General features: G+C 39.3%; 1 protein-coding gene and 1 long non-coding RNA gene across 2 annotated transcripts in view; one reads left to right on the top strand and one right to left on the bottom strand.

The window, feature by feature from the left end:
* ENTPD1 (ectonucleoside triphosphate diphosphohydrolase 1) overlaps positions 1-1,624 on the bottom strand; it is a 91,370-nt gene extending 89,746 nt beyond the window's left edge. The window contains exon 1 of the mRNA XM_042907695.1: positions 919-1,624. Coding sequence (XP_042763629.1) covers positions 919-934 — 16 coding nt within the window. The 5' untranslated portion in view covers positions 935-1,624. The remainder of the gene's footprint in view (positions 1-918) is intronic.
* A 9,505-nt stretch (positions 1,625-11,129) lies between these two features.
* LOC122202470 lies at positions 11,130-16,843 on the top strand. The gene is made up of 4 exons (XR_006194684.1): positions 11,130-11,229; positions 12,040-12,099; positions 15,198-15,545; positions 16,403-16,843. It is a non-coding gene; the product is annotated as an uncharacterized LOC122202470 (long non-coding RNA).
* The last annotated feature ends 5,676 nt before the right edge of the window (positions 16,844-22,519 follow it).

The raw sequence follows: 22,519 nt of genomic DNA, 5'->3' as shown, positions 1-22,519 counted from the left end.
TCCCATTGCTCTGCATTCTTTGTGATAAAAACGTGTGGGGCTATCAGAAATTAGAGATGGAGAAGAAGGTTTGCAACCCTACAGAACACACTGCTGTAGAGACTCTCCCTGACTCCCATGGGCTGGCAAGCAGCTGGCTCTCCATCGTGGCAGAAAATGCCCAAAAGAGGTAAAAGACAGAGAGTGCACACCATCTGCGCAAACTAGGCTGCTCTTACACTTTTTAGACAAAAGCTAAATATAGTCACCCAGATATGCCTTGCTTTTTTAAGATAAAACTGTTCACCCCTCCACCCCTTCACTCCACCCCCACCCAGACACACACCATACATATACACACATCCCAAGAAGCGGTTCGTCTTTTTTAAGACATACTGTGAGGTCCTGTTGTGACAGCCTCTTGCCACATTAACTTCTCTATCTAACTCCTGGCAGAGAACCCTTGGCTAATTTAACAACAGGAAAGCACGCAGGAAATTTGAGAACAAAACAAATCTCCTACACACAGAGCCCAGCATCTTCAAGCAAACTCGCTGAGGTACAGACCCGAAGCAAGATGACTCTGGACTATAAATGAGGCAGCTGCTTCTTAAAACCGCAAAGGGATGGAAGGAGTCATTTGCCGCTAAAACACTAGAGCTGAATGCAAATTGATCATGAATATTCATGAGCCCCTCCAGCTTACTCAAGAGCCACCCTTCACTAAAACCCCGGGGCTTTGCTTCCTAAAAAGTTTCCCAAAGTTCTTTCTCTGCCTCCTCTCTGTAGGAGAGGGTGGGAAAGTTCATTTGGGGATTTATGCCTCTTGCTCTTTCAAGTACTTGCTTTTGGTCTGGGTTTTTGGGGTTTTTTTCCTTCTTTTTTTTTTTTTTTTTTGGTTTGTTCTTAAGGATTCAGATCAAATCAATTTGCTCTTACCCTTTCTATCTTCCATAATTGGCAGCTTTTGTTTTCTTCCTCTTTGCTCTATTTTTTCAGCTTCTGCTTGCTGTGCTCGGTCTCAGTGAGAGAGGTACTCAAGGAACTGAGATATAACAGACCCTCGGGCTTGTGGGAGGGGCTAAATTAGCCGGCCCCGTTTCGGAAGGAACCTCAAACCCTATGTCTCTTTCATTGACTGGAAAGAATAGATTGGCTGAGTCCCGCTGCTCATTTCCCTAAAGCACACGAAGATTTGACTGGGTTGGGGTTGTCATTTTTCGTATTCTTAAAGCTATGTATGTTCAAGTATCTCGCTCTCCCTCTCATTTTGTTACAGAAATCCATTTTTTTCTCTCGAGGAATGTTATCTTGGCTGCAAGCAAAAAAGCTATTTACTTTTTGCAGTTTTGAAGCCAGATAACTAGAAGCTTGTTACCTGATACCCACTAGAAAAACTAGAAGAACTCAAGAACAGTTCTTCCTGCCCCATAAAGCTGATTACCTCTGGTCGGCTGAAGAGCAATCCCTTTTCCAGGCTCATTAGACCACAAGAGCAACAGTCCTGTCACGGATGGATGCTGTGGCAGGAAAAGTCACTGTGGCAGGAGAAGCCACATTATTGGTGGGAAGGCAGAGGAGGCTGGGAACCGCTATCCAGCTGTACTGATGCAAGTCGTCCACCTTTTCCAAACTTTAACGTCCCACCTCCGAAGTCTTCGCAGCATGAACTGCCACACCCAGGCTTTGCCAAGATGAGTCAAATGCAGATAAGAGGCTGACCAAAACATTTTCAAATTGTGTATTTATGTTATTTTGAAATCAGGACAAGACCTAATTCTCCCAGAGGAAGGTAAGTACTCAAGGCCCAGGGCTCGCTCCTTGGGCAAATTCTCCCTCCACATGGCTGTCACAAACCTTAGCATTTTAGGTCTGAAAACAGATCACAGACATCTAGTCTAACCAAGGTTAGAGAGGAGGAAAAGTTATGCCATCTGCTCATGTTCACACAAAGAGAGAAAGCAGGGAGGGGTCTCTCTTTTTTGCTACCATGCTCCCCAGCACGTAATAAAGTTGCTCTACAGAGTAGGCTGTCGATAAATGTTTGATAGATGGTTGAATTAACGAATAAATAACAAAGCAGAGAGCAGATAGGATTTTCTGATTCCTACTTCATGCTTTTTCTACGTTGCCTCTCTAGCATGAGAATTTGTATCTAAATGCAATTATACCATAAGACATTTTTCTTCATATAAACTACTAAATTAGTGACCACTATAGAGTTTTACTTCTTTTTCTTTAAAGATTTTATTTAAATTCAAGTTACTTAACATCTAGTATAGTACTGGTTTCAGAAGTAGAATTTAGTGATTCATTACTTACATATAACACCCAGTGCTCATCACAAGTGCCCTCCTTCACACCCATCCCCCATTTAGCCCATCCCCCAACCCACCTCCCCTCCAGCAAACTCAGTTTGTTCTCTATAGTTAAGAGTCTTATGGTTTGCCCCCTTCTCTGTTTTTATCTTTTTTTAATTTTTCCTTCCCTTCCTCCATATTCATCTGTTTTGCTTAAATTCTACATATGAGTGAAATCATGGTATTTATCTTTATCTGGCTGACTTATTTCACTTAGCAAAATACACTCTAGCTCCATCCATGTTGTTGCAAATGGCAAGATTTCATTCCTTTTGATGGCTGGGTAATATTCCATTGTGTATATATATACCACAACTTCTTTATCCATTCATCAGTTGATGAACATTTGGGCTCTCTCCATAATTTGGCTATTGTTGATAGTGCTGCTATAAACATTGGGGTGCATGGGTCCCTTCAAATCAGTATTTTTGTATCCTTTAGGTAAATACCTAGTAGTGTGATTGTTGGATCATAGGGTAGTTCTATTTTTAACTTTTTGAGGAAACTCCATACTGTTTTCCAAAGTGGCTGCACCAGTTTGCATTCCCACAAACAGTGCTAGAGGGTTCCCCTTATTCTGCATCCTCATCAACATCTGTTGTTTCCTGAGTTGTCCGTTTTAGCCATTCTGACAGGTGTGAGGTGGTACCTCATTGTGGTTTTGATCTATATTTCCCTGATGATGAGTGATGTTGAGCATCTTTTCATGTGTCAGCCATTTATATATCTTCTTTGGAGAAATGTCTTTTCATGTCTTCTGCCCATTTCTTCACTGGATCATTTCTTTTTGGGGTGTTAAGTTTGGTAAGTTCTTTATAGATTTTGGATACTAGCCCCTTATCGGATATGTCATTTGCAAATATCTTCTCTCATTCCGTAGGTTGCCCTTTAGTTTTGTTGATTATTTCCTTCACTGTGCAGAAGCTTTTTATCTTGATGAGGTCCCAATAGTTCATTTTTGCTTTTGTTTTCCTTGCCTCTGGAGATGTGTTTAGTAAAAAGTTGCTACAGCCAAAGTCAAAGAGGTTGCTGCCTGTGTTCTCTAGGATTTTGATGGTTTCCTGTCTCACATTTAGGACTTGCCTCCATTTTGAATGCATTTTATTTTATTATTTTATTTTTTTAAATATGAAATTTAGTGTCAAGTTGGCTTCCATACAACACCCAGTGCTCATCCCAACAGGTGCCCTCCTCAATGCCCATCACCCACTTTCCCCTCCCTCCCACCGCCCATCAACCCTCAGTTTATTCTCAGTTTTTAAGAGTCTCTTATGGTTTGCCTCTCTCCCTCTCTAACTTTTTTTTTCCCTTCCCCTCTCCCATGGTCTTCTGTTAAGTTTCTCAGGATCCACATAAGAGTGAAAACATATGGTATCTCTCTTTCTCTGTATGACTTATTTCACTTAGCATAACACTCTCCAGTTTCATCCACGTTGCTAGAAAAGGCCATATTTCATTCTTTCTCATTGCCAAGTAGTATTCCACTGAATCTTTTTTTGTGTATGATTAAGAAAGTGGTCCAGTTTCATTCTTCCGCATGTCACTGTCCAGTTTTCCCAACACCATTTGTTAAAGAGACTGTCTTTTTTTCATTGAGTATTTCTTCCTGATTTGTCAAAGACTAGTTGACCATATAGTTGTGGGTCCATTTCTGGGTTCTTTATTTGTTTAACTGACCTACGTGTCTGTTTTTGTGCCAGTACCACACTGTCTTGATGATTACAGCTTTGTAATACAGCTTGAAGTCTGGAATTGTGATGCCTCCCGCTTTGTTTTTCTTTGGCTATTTGGAGTCTTTTCTGGCTCCATACAAATTTTAGAATTGTTTGTTCTATCTCTGTGAAAAATGCTGGTGTTATTTTGATAGGGATTGCATTGAATGTGTAGATTGATTTGGGCAGTGTGAACATTTTAGCAATATTTGTTCTAATTCATGAGCATGGAACATTTTTCTATTTCTTTGTGCCTTCTTCAGTTTCTTTCATAAGTGTTCTATAGTTTCCAGAGTACAGATCTTTTACCTCTTTGGTTAAGTTTATTCCTAGGTATCTTATGACTTTTGAGGCAATTTTAAGTGGGATTGATTCCTTGATTTCTTTTTCTGCTGCTTCATTATTGGTGTATAGAAATACCACAGATTTCTGAACATTGATTTTATATCTTGTGACTTTGCTGAATTCATGTATCAGTTCTGGCAATTTTTTGGTGGAGTCTTTCAGGTTTTCCACATAGAGTATCATGTCATCTGTGAAGAGTGAAAGTTTGGCTTTTTCCTTGCCAATTTGGATGCCTTTTATTTCTTTTTATTGTCTAATTGCTGAGGCTAGGACTTCCAGTACTACGTTGAACAACAGTGATGAGAGTAGGCATTCCTGCTGTGTTCCTGACCTTAGGGGGAAAGCTCTCAGTTTTTCTCCATTGAGGATATTAGCTGTGGGTCTTTTGTATATGACCTTTATGATATTAAAGTCTGTTCCTCCTATCCCTACTTTGCTATATTTATCAAATGCTTTTTCTTCATCTACTGAGAGGATCATATGGTTCTTATGCTCTCTTTTACTAATGTGATATATCACGTTGATTGATTTGTGAATATTGAACCACCCCTGCAGCCCAGGAATAAATCCCACTTGATTGTGGTGAATAATTCTTTTAATGTACCATAGGATTCGATTTGCTAGTACCTTGAGAATTTTGGCATCCATGTTCATCAGGATATTGGCCTGTAATTCTCCTTTTTATTAAGGTCTTTGTCTGGTTTTGGAATCAAGGTAATGTTGGCCTTATAGAATGAATTTGGAAGTTTTCCTTCTGTTTCTATTTTTTGGAATCGTTTCAGAAGAATAGGTATTAATTCTTCTTTAGATGTTTGATAGAATTCCCCTGGGAAGCCATCCAGCCCCAGACTTGTTTGTTGGGAGATTTTTGATTACTAATTCAATTTCTTTGCTGGTTATGAGTCTGTTCAAATTTTCTATTTCTTCCTGTTTTAGTTTTGTTTCAGGTAGTTTATATGTTTCTAGGCATTTATCCATTTCTTCCAGATTGCCAAATTTGTTGGCATATAATTGCTCATAATATGAGCATTATAATTGTATTTCTCTGGTGTTGGTTGTGATCCTCCTCTTTCATTCACGATTCTATTTATTTGGGTCCTCTCTCTCTCTCTCTCTCTCTCTCTGATGGTTAATAAGTCTGGCCAGGGGGTTATCAATTTTGTTAATCTTTCAAAGAACCACCTTCTAGTTTCATTGGTCTGTTCTGTTTTTTTAGTTTCTATATCATTTATTTTTGCTCTAATATTTATTATTTCCCTTCTTCTGCTAGTTTTGGGCTTTATTTGCTGTTCTTATTCCAGCTCCTTTAGGTGTAAGGTTAAGTTGTATATTTGAGACTTTTCTTGCTTCTTGAGAAGGATCTGGTATTGCTATATACTTCCCTCTTATAACCACCTTTGCTGCATCCCATAGGTTTTGGACTGTTGTGTTTTCACTTTTTCATCCATGTATTTTGTAATTTCTTCTTTAATTTCCTGGTTAACCCCTTCATTCTTTAGTAGGATATTCTTTAGCCTCCATGTATTTGTGGCCTTTCCAAATTTTTTCTTGTGGTTGACTTCAAGTTTCATAACATTGTTGTCTGAAAATATGCATGGTATGATCTCAATCCTTTTGTACTTGTTGAGGCCTGATTTGTGCACCAGTATGTGATCTATTCTAGGGAATGTTCCATGTGCACTCAAAAAGAAATGTGTATTCTGCTGCTTTGGGGTGAAATGCTCTGAATATATCTGTTAAGTCCATCTGGTCCAGTGTGGCATTCAAAGCCATTGTTTCCTTGTTGATCTTCTGCTTAGATGATTTGTCCACTGTTGTAAATGGAGTGTTAAAGTTCCCTATTATGATGGTATCATTATCAATGAGTTTCTTTAAGTTTGTTCTTTTTTTTTTTTAAATTTTTTTTTCCAACATTTTTTTATTTATTTTTGGGACAGAGAGAGACAGAGCATGAACGGGGGAGGGGCAGAGAGAGAGGGAGACACAGAATCGGAAACAGGCTCCAGGCTCCGAGCCATCAGCCCAGAGCCTGACGCGGGGCTCGAACTCACGGACCGCGAGATCGTGACCTGGCTGAAGTCGGACGCTTAACCGACTGCGCCACCCAGGCGCCCCGAGTTCTTAATTGATTTATATATTTGGCTTCTTCAAGTTGGGGGCATAAATATTTATAATTGTTAAATCTTGTTGGATAGACCCCTTTATTATGATATAGCATCCTTCTTCATCTCTTGCTATAGTCTTTGGCTTAAACTCTAGTTTGTCTGATAAAAGTATGGCTACTCCAGCTTTCTTTTGATGTCCATCCCCTCACTTTCAATCTGGAGGTGTCTTTGAGTCTAAAATGAGTCTCTTGTAAGCAACATATTGATGGGCCTTGTTTTTTTTTTTTTTTTTTTATCCATTATGATACCCTATGTCTTTTGATTGGGGCATTTAGTCCATTTACATTCAGGGTACTATGAATTTAATGCCATTGTATTTCCTGTAAAGTCACTGTTGCTGTAGATTGCCTCTGTTCCTTTCCATTCTTTGTTGCTTTTGGTCTCTCCCGATTAAAGGGTACTCTTTAATAATTCTTGCAGAGCTGGTTTAGTGTTCACAAATTCCTTTAGTTTTTGCTTGTCTTGGAAACTCTTTATCTCTCCTTCTATTCTGAATGACAGTCTTGCTGGATAAAGTATTCTTGGCTGCATATTTTCCCCATTTAGCATATTGAATATGTCATGCCAATCCCTTCTGGCCTACCAAGTTTCTGTAAACAGGTCTGCTGCTACTCTTATGTGTCTGCCCTTCTAGGTTAAGGATCTTTTGTCCCTAGCTGCTTTCAGAATTCTCTTTTTATCTTTGTATTTTGCAAGTTTCACTCTGATATGTCTTGGTGTTGACCTGTTTTTGTTGATCTTAAGGGGAGTTCTCTGTGCCTCTTGGACTTGAGTGCCTATTTTCTTCCCCAGATTAGGGAGGTTGTCAGCTATACTTTGTTCGAATAAACCTGCCCCCTTTTCCTGCTCTTCTTCTGGGACTCCTATGATATGGATATTATTGTGCTTTATAGAATCACTGAGTTCCCTAAGTCTATATTCATGATCTAATAGTTTTTTCCCCCCTCTTCTTTTCAGCTGCATTATTTTCATAATTTTGTCTTCTATGTCATCTATTCATTCCTCTGCTTCTTTCATCCTTGTGATTACATCCAGTCAGTTTTGCATCTCAGTTATAGTATTTTTTATTTCTGCCTGACTAGTTTTTAGGTCTTTAATCTCTGCAGCAAGTGGTTCCCTGGTGACTTCTAGCTCTTTTTTTTTTTAAAGCCCAGCTAGTATTCTTATGACTATTGTTCTAAATTCTTGTTCAGATATATTGCTTATATCTGTTTTGAACAAATCTCTGGCTGTGGTTTCTTCTTGATCTTTCTTTGGAGGAGAATTCCTCTGTCTTGTCATTTTGTCCAGGTCTCTGTCTTTTGCATGTTATGAAAGCTTGCTATGTTTCCTGCTCCTGAAAGTAATACTATATTAAGAAGGGGTCATACACTGTCCAGAGCCTGACACTTCAAGAAGTGTTTCTGGTGTATGCTGTGTGCACTCTGCTGTTGTGATTTGGCTGCTCTTTCCCCCAGGTCAGTCCTCTGCAGAGTTCCTCCTTGCTTGCAGTGGGAAGTGTTTGGACCTTTAACTAGGTGTGCTTTGATTTGTTAAAATAAGCCTTCCAGGTTCTCTATCTCAAATTATGCAGATTGTTCTTTTAATCTGCAGATCAATTTCCTAGGTGTTCAAAATGATTTGATGCTGATCTAGCTGTGTTTGAGGGACAAGGCAAGCCCAGGGTCCCCCTACTACTCCACCATCTGAACTCCTCCCTCCAGATTGTTTTTGACTCTATATAGAAAATAAATTCTCCATGATACTTTAATAAAGGCAAGGGCTGCCTTTCCAGTTCAGGCATCTCTGTTACTTTGCACATTGCCTGGCACATAGTATGTGCTCAATAAATGTTTGATTTTTAATAAATCTGATTCTGTCCAACAAAACTCTTCTTTTATCTTACTAATGGTTCCTAGTTACATGATTTTGCATTTATATTAACTAATTATGCTAAATGAAAAATCCAATGGATGCCTTCCAGAGCCAGTTTAGACTCCATCTCTACCAAGGAATATTGGTTTGGTATTTGTCTTATATGATAAAATTATTTTTAAGAAAGATAATGAGATATTTGTATAAATCAACAATTTTTATAATGGGTTTAATGATTGTTTGGTATCACTGTTTTGAAGAAAGATTTGAAAAACAGCATGTCCCCAAACATCCTGTGAACTATAGAATGGAAAACAGACCATCAAAGCTAGAAGGAGAAAGGAATGATCAAGTGGAAGATCAGAGTGGGTGAGGGGTTAGGTGGGAAAAACAAACAAACACCGAACGTGTCAAGGAGAGCTCCACATTGGGCACTGTGGCAATAGTCCTCTATTTCAAACAAAAATAAAATCAAAGCAACTCCTATCTGTTCTACTTGGACGTCACATTGTTGAGTAAAAGTCATTTTGACAAATGACTGATTTCTTTGTTAATGTCATCACAGAGAGAGAAACTATCAGGAGTAAAGTACTCAACTTCTAGTTCAACCAGAAGAGATAAAAATCTCATTATGTTAACTAGCTCTTCACAAAAATGTGAAGTTCATCCAAATTCAATATGCCGTAATAGAACCATGATTTTAGCCCCCAACTCATATTATGGGAACCTTTGACTAAATGTCAAATGCTTCTTATGGTAACATGTTCTGTTAAAACATACAGCAGTTAAAACATACTGTCTGGTGGTCACACCCTCCTTGGCATATGAAAACACTATATAGTTCAGTGTTATTCATCCAAGAATAATTAAAAAACAGATGGGATTTGTGTGTGTCTTTCCAAAGGCCTGAGAATTTATCTTAAAAACTAAATCTGAATTAAAAAATTGTTATAATTGCTCATGGTCGTGTTACTTGTAATGAGAGGTAGAAAGTAAAAACTGCACTCAGAGACGGAGTTGTTAGGAAGAAGTGAAGATATTTCTCTTTCTTTTAATGATAAAGTGATCTTTGATGAATTCTCAAAATGATTGAAGTTTCATTTTTTCTTTATCTTCAATCTCTCTCACTGAACTGCCCACATGATCTTTCTGAGGTATAAACCTGATAATGACATTCCCAGGCTTAAAAAGTCCTAGTCTCCTTATCATCCATAAAGCAAAATTCAAATTCTTATCGTGGAATATATAAGGTCCCCCTCTACCTCTCTAGACTCATTTCCTGCCATAGATCCCTGTACTCCAAAACCAAATCATAATTCCAAACCCATTGTCCTTTCAGGACTCTGCATTTACATAAGTTGTACTCATGCAAGACACCCACCTCTCCCAAAGTTTAACCTTCTACTTCCTCGGTCACTCCCTCTGTTCAGAATGCTCTTTCCCCTCTTGCTCATGGGTCCTCCTACATATACCTCATGACTTAGTTTAAGTATCTAGTCTTCTGTGGGGCTTTCCCTGACCCCTCTACTGTCCCTCCCCCAAACACAGCACTGACCCACAGAAGAGACGCCACTCATATTATCATGATGTTTTATGATTTCACTTATAGCTCAGGCCACAAAACTTGGAGTCACATTGAATCCTCTTTCCTTACATTCCAAGTCAGATCCTTCAGCAAATTCTGTGGGTTCCATTTTCAAAATATATCTAGCACCTGACTCCTTATCATCTCCACTGCTACCACACTGGCCTTAGCCACATCACCTCTCACCTGGTTTACTGTGATAGCCTTCTCACTGGTCTGCCAGATTCTGCTTTGAAGCCTGTTCAGTCCAATAACAGCCCAGCACTAGTGATTCAGTTAAAACAAAAGATTATTCCTCATTCCTCTGCTCAAAACCCTCCAATGGCTCCCACCTATGCCAAGCAAACCTAAAGTCCTTCAGATAGCCTACAAGGCCCTCCCTAGCCTGCTCCCCATCACCTCTTTCTTTCCCACTACTTTCCTCTTCTTGCTCCCTCTGTTCCAGCCTCATATTCTTTGCACCTGCTGTTCCTTCTGTCTTGAATGCTATTCTCCCAAATATCCACACAACTCCTTCCCTCATTCCCTATAGGTCTTTACTAAATATTACCTTCTGCCTCAGCACAAGATTGTGATGTCTAAATACTATTTTCCACTACAATGAACCAAATTCTTTGGGAAAATGGCTGATTCCAAGCCTAAGGTGGGAAGTCTATGAGATTGGAATATTTTGTCATATCAGAAAGCAAAGGTGCTATCTAAAACTACTAGGGTTGTGTCAAAGGGACTCAGGAACCAACTTCAAGTGGCTCCTACTAGCCAAAGTAGTAAAACTTTGAACAGCAATAAGAATGGAAACACATCAGATATGTTGATACCTATGTGTTCATAATGATAATCTAAAGGAATCATTGTTCATCTTTGGAACCAATTCATTATTCAGAAAACAAATAAAAGGAGGAAATACCAACAGTCAATATGCTTTGCTGCACAAACTGTACCACACAACAACCAAATAACTGATGAGGGAAAGTTTCTCCTTAAAGTATTCCAAATAATGAAAGAATCAAATTGATAGCATTAGAGTATCATCATTATATAAACATCTAAGTGATGAAGCTAGGTAATAATCATCAGTGACTGCTGACATCACAAAAGGAGGTACAAACATTCACTGAAGGCCTCCTGATGGAAGAACACACAGCACCTTCTGAAGTAGTCTTGCCAAAAAATTGAAGCCTCTCAATTTAAATACCAGTTTACAGGAAATATAGGGCACAGAAAACCATGTAAGAAGACACGTCAGGAAAACAATCAGTATAATTTAATCTTGAGGAAATACTACAAAACAATTCAATTTCTTTAACAAATAAATTGCGGTGAGGAGCAGGGGGCGGGGCGCCTGGGTGGCTCAGTTGGTTAAGCGACCGACTTCGGCCCAGGTCACGATCTCGCAGTTTGCGAGTTCGAGCCCCGCGTCAGGCTCTGTGCTGACAGCTCAGAGCCTGGTGCATACTTCAGGTTCTATGTTGCCCCCTCTCTCTACCCCTCCCCTGCTCATGCTCTGTGTCTCTCTTTCCCTCAATAATAAATAAATGTTAAGAAAATTAAAAAATAAAAACAAATTGCAGTAAAGTCAAAAGAGGATGAGGTACCTACAGAATAAAAGAGATTTAAACGATATACTAACCCAAATGTACTATCTGGACCTTGAAATTCTGATTTAAACCAATTAATTTTTTTTAACGTTTTTATTTATTTTTTAGAGAGAGAGAGACAGAGCATGAATGGGGGAGGGTCAGAGAGAGGGAGACACAGAATCCGAAACAGACTCCAGGCTCTGAGCTGTCAGCACAGAGCCCGACGAGGGGCTCGAACTCACGGACCGTGAGATCATGACCTGAGCCAAAGTCGGGCGCTTAACCGACTGAGCCACGCAGGCGCCCCTGATTTAAACCAATTTAAAAGAAACTCCAAGATAACTGAAGAAATTTGAACACTATTTGGATATTATTTTCTAAAATCAAAGAACGATTCATTTTTAAATGTGTTTAATAGTATTGTGTCTACAATTTTTCAGAAATCCTTAACTTTTGCAGATACATAATGAAATATGTTCAAAGGAAATCTTGAATTCACTTCAAAAAGAGGAAGAACAGGTAAGGCACAGCTGAAACAAGAGTAAGGATGAGGTGACTGCTGCAGAAGTTAGATGCGAATTTGATTTACTATTTTCTCCACTTTGTGTGTTTGAAATTTTCTGATAAAAAAGAATCTCAGGGGCACCTGGGAGGCTCAGTCAGTTAAGCATCTGACTCTTGATCTTAGCTCAGCTCTTTAACTCAAGGTTGTGAGTTCAAGCCCTGCATTGGACTCCATACTGGACGTGGAGACTACTTAAAAAAAAAAAAAAAGAAAAGAAAAAGAAAGAAAGAGAGAATCTTGGGCAAAAAGTGGGAGATTACCTGATGATGTGCAATAATTATACGAGGGAATTGCTCCAGGGTCTTAAAGAACATGGCTGAATATTCACTGAGTCAGTAACCCTAATGCAAAACTGGCTTGGGACTGAAAGATAGCAAGGTTCAGTGGAAAAAACTGCTATAATCTGGCAAGATGATCATGACAAAATAGGCTGAGCGTTTCATCTGAGGAGCAAATAGTCAGATGAAAGAGATCATCTGCAAGACAAATAAAAGTAACTGAACAACAAACTGGTCAAAGCTAAAAAGCTGTTACACCAGTGTAAACCAAAGAAATATATTCGCTGTGCAGTTTGTAGCACAATAATCAGGCACTCTCTTTAATGTGCAATATCCACAGTATGGTTTGACAACTTGAGGAACTCTCTATCCACCCAACAATGACCAAGCAATCAGGAATCACAGAAATCGGAGTAGTGATGGTAGCATCTGAGTCACTGGTAGGTGGTGCTATGGAAGGTGGCTGGTAGAACGGGGTGGAGGATGGGTATTCTGGTCTCAACACTGTTTCTACTTCTTCATTAAAACAGAAGTTGAGGGCACGTGGGTGGCTCAGTCAGTTGAACATCTGACTTCTGCTTAGGTCATGATCTCACAATGCATGAGTTCCGCTTCACATCGGGCTCACCTCTATCAGTAGCGCAGAGCCTGCTTCAGATCCTCTGTCCCCCTCTTTCTGCCCCTCCCCCACTTGCGTGCAGTCGCGCGCTCTCTCTCTTTCTCTATCTCAAAAATAAATAAAGCGTTTAAAAAATAAATAAAACAAAAGTCTATTGATAAAATTCATGTTAGGAGGTACTCTGGTTTTATGTATCTTAAAATAAATGTCATGGGTAACTATTAGAAAAATGACATGTTTTGCCAACTCCAAGAATGCCTGCATTTATCCATTTAGCTTTTATTATATTTGAATATACTAACATGTTCTTCATAGGGGCATCTAAGTGGCTCAGTCGGTTGAGTGGCCAACTTTGGCTCAGGTCATGATCTTGCCATTCATGAGTTTGAGCCCCATGTCAGGCTTCGTGCTGACAGCTCAGAGCCTGAAGTCTGCTTGGGATTCCGTGTGTCCCTCTCTCTCTGCTCTCCCCTGCTCATGCCTGTCTCTCTCTCAAAAATAAATAAACATTTAAAAAATTTTTTTTGAATTTAAAAAAATAAAATATTCTTCATAATATTTGAAACAGTGTTCAAAGCATTAATGCCGTTTTGATATTTTTTAAATATTCCTTGCTATAGTTGCTTTCAAGGCTAAAAGGAGACTGTAAAAGAATGGGTTTTTACAATTGATAGGAATGGTACATTATAGTACTTTGAAAATCATGTGGTACAATGTTATATCTTAGATATCTTACAGATCTAATCTCAGGAACTCATACATTTTTTTCCACCAGCAATAGACCTAGGCTCCATCTTCTTTCACTCCATATAAACCAAGATATTAAGTCAGTACTATTTGGTATTGGTGTATGAATATTCAACAAACAAAATTTTCCAGCACATTTTGAAAATCATATTAAATTTTCTTGACATTATTTGACATTGTGCTTTGACAATCTATCAGCACTATGCATACATGTCTCATGAGAAGAGAAACACAGATTAACTTTACTGGATTGAATCTCTACTTCTCTTCCATCCATAATAACCTCTGCTCTGACTCTGTCTGCCTGCTAGCAGTTATTCAGAGATGATAAGAACCCCTGTATGGAGTAGGAAATAGGGAATAGAGGTGGATCCTCTGAGAGTATTTAGAATGCACATTGGTTCAGAAAATGCCCTTTCCCTTCTTTTAGGAGAAAAGTAGGAGAGAGACTGTCTCTCCAAGCAGAGCCATGATTCTCAACCTTGGCTTGCACATTATAATCAACGGGGGCACTTAAAAATGCTAATGCCCATCCCTACCCTCAGACATCGGGATTCAACCTGGTCTGGGATAGGGCTCAGGCAAGGTTTTCTGTTTGTTTATTTATTTTCTTTTTTAAAAGCCCAGATGACTTTTGTTTGTTTGTTTGCTTGTTTGTTTTTAAGTAGACTCCACACTCAACTTGGTGCTTGAACTCAAGACACTGAGATCATGAGTTGGCTGCTCTACTGACTAAGCCAGCCAGGCACCCCAAAGGCCGAGATGATTTTGACGTGCTGCCAAAGCTTCAGAGTTAAGGAGATCTAGGTTCAAATTCTTACCGTGTGATCTTAGACAAGTTAATAAGCCTCTCTGCACCTCAGTTCCTTTATATGTAAAATAAAGATTTGGTTTTATTTATTTACTTTATTAAAGGTATTTATTTATTTATTTATTTATTTATTTAGAGAGCAGGCGCAAGAGGGGGAAAGGGACAGATGGGAAGAAAGAGAGAGAGAGAGAGAGAGAGAGAGAGAGAGAGAGAGAGAGATAATCCAGCAGGCTCCACACTGAGTGTGGAGCCCAGTGTGGAGCTACATCCCAAGACCCTGGGATCATGACCTGGCCTAAAATAAAGATTCAGATGCTCAACTAAGCCACCCAGGCACCACAAGATTTTGTTTTTAATCTATATCATAGATTCTATATCTGTATATTTAATCTATATTACTGTAAGGGGAAAAGGAGAAAAAAAATATGTAAGAACTCACTCCTAACAGAGACTCTAGGACATGGCTGGCACTCAAGAAGTATGTCTTCCTTTCCTATTCACTTATATGCTAGATCTATGTTTATATTAAACAAAACATTATCTTCTCTTTGGTGTCTCTTGCTTTTTCCCCTCCAACATCATCCTTTTGTTTTTCAGAGGTAAACCCAGGGTACCTGAGGAGAATGAGAGCAGAAGTCCCTTCCATCCTATAGCACAAACGATCTCTCTACCTCTCTTCCCCAAATTTAAAGCAATTCTATATATTCAACAGCAACTGTGGGACTGGGGCCATGTTGAGAGAGGGGAATGGGTGAAGTATGACTTGAAGAGAAAGGGGTGCTGACTTTGGAAAGAAGTGAAGTTTGCAATACTAAAAGCAAAAGGAACTATACAAAATACATTACTCTACTTGATAAAGTTTCCCATGAGGCTACTGGTTCATAATTCAGAGACTGCTCGCTGTACATGTATACTGGAATTGAACACTTAAGTAAATGGATGACGGTAGGAGTCAGTGGCCCTACTATTGGGGTGGAAGGTTACAAGGCAAGGGGAGGTGTCTAGAATGACCCACATGGTAATGCACTATAGTTGGAGACATCAGTACGAACTCATGAAGTTTACTTTAACATATAGACTGCTTAATATAGCAATATTTACAGTTGTGTATATATACAAGGTTCAGAGTACATAAATACTTCCTCGCTCTGTCAGCTGTGAGGGCCTCTAACCAATGATACTCAAGTAGCATGAAGCACAGCCAGCCCCTAGATCTTTGTATTCTAAATTTTTTTTTTTCAACGTTTTTTATTTTTATTTTTGGGACAGAGAGAGACAGAGCATGAACGGGGGAGGAGCAGAAAGAGAGGGAGACACAGAATCGGAAACAGGCTCCAGGCTCCGAGCCATCAGCCCAGAGCCTGACGCGGGGCTCAAACTCACGGACCGCGAGATCGTGACCTGGCTGAAGTCGGACGCTTAACCGACTGCGCCACCCAGGCGCCCCTAGATCTTTGTATTCTAACACAATTCTCCTGAACTCCTGAAGAAATGGCTGATTCTAGGACTGGGGTAGGAAATACGCCAGGTGAGCCTGGAATATCTTGTGGTGCCAGAAAGTAAGGGAGTGATCAAAAAACCCTGCAGTGACAGTGTAGATCAAACTGACACAGGAGACAATAGCCAAAACTGGAAGAATTTGAGCACAAAATAAAATTGTAGTCAATTATAACCGAAAGTATAAAATAAATATCCATGAGTTTATACTGATATAAATTATTGAATAAATGAATGAGGGAGAATAGACAGATCTTCTGACAGGAAGAATTCCAAATAATTTATGTAGATACTCTGCCCTCTAGGAGATGGGGCCTAATACTCCTTAAGCACGAGCTACACATAGTTACTACATTCCAAAGAGTGGAGTATGGGAAGGGAAGAAGAAAGAGTGATTTCACAGTGGAGAAACCTGACAAATGCCACCTGAGCCAGGTGACCAAGATAACACCAACGATAATAGGTCATGCTGATAGTGCATACCCTCGTGTGATGTGATAAAACTGGCTCTTTATCTCTGTGCTCTTCCTCCCAAAACTGCATAGCCCCAGTATAATTATGAGAAAGGTGTCAGATAAATCCCAGTTGAAGAACATTCTATAAAATACCTGACCAGTACTTCTCAAACTTGTCAAGGTCATCAAAAACAAGGAAAGTTAAAAAAAAAAAAAATCCCATTCAAGAGGAGCCTAAGAAGACATGAGGATTAAATGAAATATGGGATCTTGGAACAGAAAGGGAATATTATACAGAAACTAAAGAAATCTGAATAAAGTATGAATTTTAGTAATAATAATGTATCAGTATTGGTTCATGGATTGTAACAAATGTACCATACTAATTTAAGATGTTAATAATTACGGGGGGAACTGGGTATGAAGTATATGGGAACTTTCTATAGTATCTTCACAACTTCTCTATAAATCAAAAAACTACTCTAAAATAAAAAGTTCATTTTTTTAAATGTTAAGATAGGTGTTTAAACACAGCTGTTATACAAAAACCCCTTGCTGAAGCACATCTTTATTGAAGTAACTGCTAAACGGACAAGGTTTTGCAAAAGCATTTGTTACACATGATTTCTTGGTCAAACAGAATTCATTGTATCTACATCCAGCAAAGCAAAGTTAACTCTGGCTGTGTGCCAAGACATGGAACTAGCCTTGTTATGTAGCCTCAGTGTGATAGTTGTAGTATTCAAATCTTTCCATCCATGACACACAATATTCCCATTGGTCTAAAAGTAGAAAAGCCTCTAAGTTGATTCTCCACTGGCTCAAAAAGTTTCCAATAAGTGCCTCTAGGGAGAAGTCAGAAACTCTGGGACCAGGGCAGGGCAGGAAGGAGTAAGCGACAGCTGGTTCAAGAATGTGAAAAAAATAATAATAAAAGGAGGGAAAATACTTATACTTCTCCAGAGTGCCCCCTTATATGGGGACACTGCCAGACAAATGAAAGTAGCTCTGAGATTGAGAAAAAATTGCAGTTAAGAAAAATGTACCACACTTCACCAACCCTAAGTGTTCAGGGTTGTACTTGCTAACAAATCAAAGATTCCCAAGGGCATAAGTCTCTGTCTTTGAATTTCTGAACATTACTGGTCCTAAGAAGAAGGGGAAATTTTTAAAGAACACATAGCCTCTAGAATTTTATGCTCAAGACCTTAGCAGCATGGCTCACACACCCAGTTTTTGAAGACAATAATAGCCCACAATACCAGGCCAGTCTATAGCAGGAAGCTTGCATGTTGCCTCCGCCTTTGCAGAGATCAGCCAGGGGTGACAAGCCCTGGAGACAAAGCCAAAGTCAGGCAAAGTCCTGCTCTCCTTTACATTAGGCCCCTCATCCACTGAGGGCCAGCAGAGCCTGGATGAATAGGAGAGCAAGAAAAGATAATAGTTTTCAGACTTAGCCTCGGTGGTTCTCGCAGTTCATCCTTCAAGATCTAGTTCAAACCTTAAATCTTTAGTCTTCCAGCTAAGCCTCCCTCCTCCAAATTCTGAGAGCATAATTCTCTTCTCACAAGTGCCAAGTTACTTGGTACTTGCTCAATGCCGTGCATTGCCGGCTTCTTTTCATGTGTAATATATCTCATGTATATAACCTAGAGTTGACTTCAAATTCTTGAGTCTGACTCCAAATTCTTTTTCTCTCCTCCTCATCCATATCCTTTCATATCCCATGGCACCTAGTCTAGTAGTTTGCATATGTGCTTAATATATAGCTGATTTTGAGTGGCTATTCCAATCTCTCTCAAATTGCCATTAAAAAATTAAATATAAATCAGATCCTCTTCACATCTTACCCTTCTGGGTAGCCACTCAAAACACCCAAGAAGTCATTATGATTATGTCCAGCCTACTTAAGGTGAGAAGAACCCTGGCTGTCACCAACTGGGTTATGCATTTCCCTGCCCAAACCAGCCTTTCACGACTCTGGTGACACAGGACTCCTTGGTTCCCAGACAAATGACTGCTGCATCCGGTTTTGGTGCAGGAAGATGATGTTATCTTAGCCTCCAGACAGTGACCTCTGGTCTGATCATGTCAAATGAACTCAACCCTGGATGTTCAGTCCCAGCACCCACCCCTGCCTGTGCCCTTGGTTTGCTTCCTCTCCCCTATCTCATTCATATCTGAAATTTCCCCCATCTTGAGAAAGGATGGCATGTATTCTTACCTGACCCCTTAGCATTTAGAAACCTAGGCACAGGAATTGCCAGAAAACATTCTAATCAGTAGATCATCATGTTCACAGAGTGAGTGAGTGAGTCCAGGGCCTAATGCAAAACAGCACCTTGCCTTTTCGTGTGAGGCTGCTGATCAATCAGTTCATGTGCAATTTACTCCAGTGAGCATCATTCATGTATTCATTTACTCAACAAATATTTAGTGAACACCTACACTGTGTCAGGGACTATCGTGGCATCAGCGGTCTCCTGCTCTCTGTGGCCTCCTTCATTTTCACTCCCTTCCCTTTCCACCTATCCTGGAGGTCCCAGGCACTAGTTAATGAGTTACATCAGGTGTATTCCTCTTACAAGGAAGCAGTAGGATTAGGTAGTGGTAGTAGTAGTAGGATTCCAACCTCCAGATACCTCAGCGCCTTCTCCTGCCAGTATGACCATCTTTCATATTTATAGATCTCCTGTTGTTTACTGCTTCACCAAAAATCTCCCTCTATATATCAGCCTGATGTGGGCCAGAAAAGAGGTGGGCTAGAAGGTCAGAAAATGCCACCTTGGAAATATTATCACAATTTTTAAAATGAAATAAATATGAAAGGACAGGGGAAGGGATTGAGAGGACAAGATAGCAAAGGGAGTTTCAAAGAATTCAGCAAAAAGAGGGCTATTCTGCAGACATTGCAAGTTGAAGCAAAAGTCAATTTCATGTCTGTTCAAGTAAATGCAAAGTAAAATAAAAACTCCTTAGAATGAATTTTAGGATTGTGTAAATAATCTAAACATTGGAAAAATTTTTTATTTTTATTTTCTAATAACTGTCACTTCCCCAGAGAAGTTGTTCCTGATTTCCCAATCTAAGTCCCTCAGTTACACCCTTGCAGACCACTCAATTTTCTCTTCATAGCATTTATTCAATTTGCAAAGATTTACTTATGAGATTGTTGCTGAATGTCTCCCTCCCACCCCTGACTACACAAGTTCCAAGAGGGCAGAAACCATTTCTGTTTTGTTCTCTACTGAACATGTAGGCCTTACACAGAACTTGCACGTGAAAGAAGACCAGTAAATATTTGTTGAAGGAAAGAATCAAAATTCTGTTGCCTAGTTCTCTCCCTTAGACCATTCTGCAGACTTAGAGGTTTACCACTTTATCTCAGTAGTGTGCAGTGGCTTAGTTCAAACTCCGTACACTCGAGCAGAGGATATATGTACAAAGCTGTACATTTTAGCATTGTGTTTAGTGTCTAAAACAAAACAAAACAAAACAAAGTCAGGAAACTACCTGAATGACTGACTCAATTATATTCATGAGGGGAGCAGGAGAGCTAGAGTTTACACTTTGCATTTATCAGTGATTAGCCAAGGCTAGTGGCTGAGGTGTAAATTTTTACATGCTTCTGGGCTCCTATGAACACAAGCAAAGTATGTTCCAGCAACCTGAGGGCTGCCCACAAGGCAACCCAGGTGCAGGCTGTGGGGAGGGTGATTACACCAGGAGCCAGCGCACACGGAAACAGTAAAGAGATCTGAGGACCTGTGGATGCAACCCTGACAAATCCACTATAGGGAGTCTTAGGATTAGCATAATATCATTGCAAAAATCTATATAGGCACATCATGCATGAACATAAAGAAAGACATGGAAGGATCCTCCTTCTAGGGGAAGAGAGAGTAGAAATGGGTGGAGGAGTGGGAAAGGAGTTTACTGACTTTTCTTTATACATTTTTATATTATTTGCACTAAATATTAAACATTTTCATAAAAACTTTCAGGGAACAAGTTAGCTAGAACCCTTTAACAGGTGTGCCATTCCCAAGTAAAACTCCTCAGCCCATGAATTGGTCACACAATCTCTTCCCACTCTGAAAGTTTTCTTATCTAGTCCAAAGTATGTGACAACCCCCCATTTTTAAATTCATTGTTTGACATATAATGGGAAATCTTCCACATTAAAAAAAAGAGTTTAGGTTTGCTGAATTATAATCTTTAAAAGTCAAATGGGAGTCTAGAATTAAATTAAAATTCACCTGAAATTGCTAGTAAAACTGGACAGCCACATGTAAAAGAGTGAAACTCAGCCACTATCTTATACCATACACAAAAATTAACTCAACTTGGATGAAAAACTTGAATATAAGACTTGAAACCATAAAACTCCTAGAAGAAAACATAGGCAATAAGCTCCTTAACATTGGCCTTGGTGATGATTTTTTGAATGTGCCACCAAAAGCAAAGGCAACAAAAACAAAAATAAACAAGCGGCACACCATCAAACCAAAAATCTTCTGTGCAGTAAAGGAAACCATCAATGAAATGAAAAGGCAACCTACCAAATAAGAGAAAATATTTGCAAATCACATATCTGATAAGGCACTAATATCCAAAATATATAAAGAACTCATACAACTCAATAGCAAAAAAAAAAAAAAAAAAAAAGAAGAAGAAGAAGAAAAAAAACCCAATGTGATTTTAAAATGCAAAAGATCTGAAGAGACATTTTTCCAAAGAAGATATAGAAATGGACAACATGTACATGAAAAATGCATCTTTTAATCACCAGGGAAATGCAAATCAAAATCACAGTGCAACATCACCTCATGCCTGTTAGAATGGCTACCATCAAAAACATAAGAAATGGCCAGTGTTGGAAAAGGTGTGGAGAAAAGGGAACCCTTGTTCACGCTGTTGGTAGGAATGTAAATTGGTACAGCCACTATGGAAAACAGTATGGAAATTACTCAAGAAATTAAAAACCGAACTACTGGGGTGCCTGGGTGGCTCAGTCAGTTAAACGTCTGACTCTTGATTTTGGTTCGGGTCATGATCTCCTAGTTTGTGAGTTCAGGCCCTGTGTCAGGGTCTGTCAGTGCAGAGTCTGCTCTAGATTCTCTCTCTCCCTCTCTCTCTGCCCCTCCCCTGCTCGCTCTCTCTCTCTCTCTCTCTCGCTCTCAAAATAAATAAAAAAAAAACCATTAAAAAAATAAACCTACCATATGATCCAGCAATTCCACTTCTATCTATCTGAAGAAAATGAAAAGGATACCCTCAAAAGGATATCTGTACCCCCATGTTCATTGCAGCACCATTTACAATAGCCTTGATATGGAAGCAGCTTAAGTATCTCCATCAGTGGATGAATGGATAAAGAAGATGTGCATACACACACACACACACACACACACACACACACACACACACACAATGGAATATTATTCAGCCATAAAAGAGAATTATATCTTGCCATTTGTAACAAACAACATGGATGAACCTCGAGGGCATTACGTGGAGTGAAATAAGGTAGACAGCAAAACACAAATACTGTATGACCTCCTGGGTATATGGAACCTAAAACAAAACCAAGAACAAACCCATAGATACAGAGAACAGACTGGTGGTTGCCAGAGGTGGGGGGTGGGAGGTAGGAGATATGTGAAAAGATAAAAAGAAAAAAGATGCAAATACCTATGGTAAAAAATAAAAATTATTTAATTAAATAAAATAAAATGTACAAATAAAATTCACCTGCGTAAAGTACTGTTACAAATAACTCATCTGAGTTGGCAAGCAGATGGCAAGATACCTTCCACACAACACTAGGCATGCTCGTGCACAATGACAAACAGCAAAACTTACAGTTCTGCCTGGAAACAGACAGATTTCTTTTGACATTGATTGCAAGACACATTCTGAATTTCAAAACATTACAAATCTGTTTTTATCAAGTGTTTTAGAATC

The sequence above is a fragment of the Panthera leo genome, chromosome D2, assembly GCF_018350215.1.
Source record: "Panthera leo isolate Ple1 chromosome D2, P.leo_Ple1_pat1.1, whole genome shotgun sequence".
In the NCBI taxonomy this organism is placed as follows: Eukaryota; Metazoa; Chordata; class Mammalia; order Carnivora; family Felidae; genus Panthera; species Panthera leo.
This window is presented reverse-complemented; position numbering and strand designations above follow the sequence as displayed.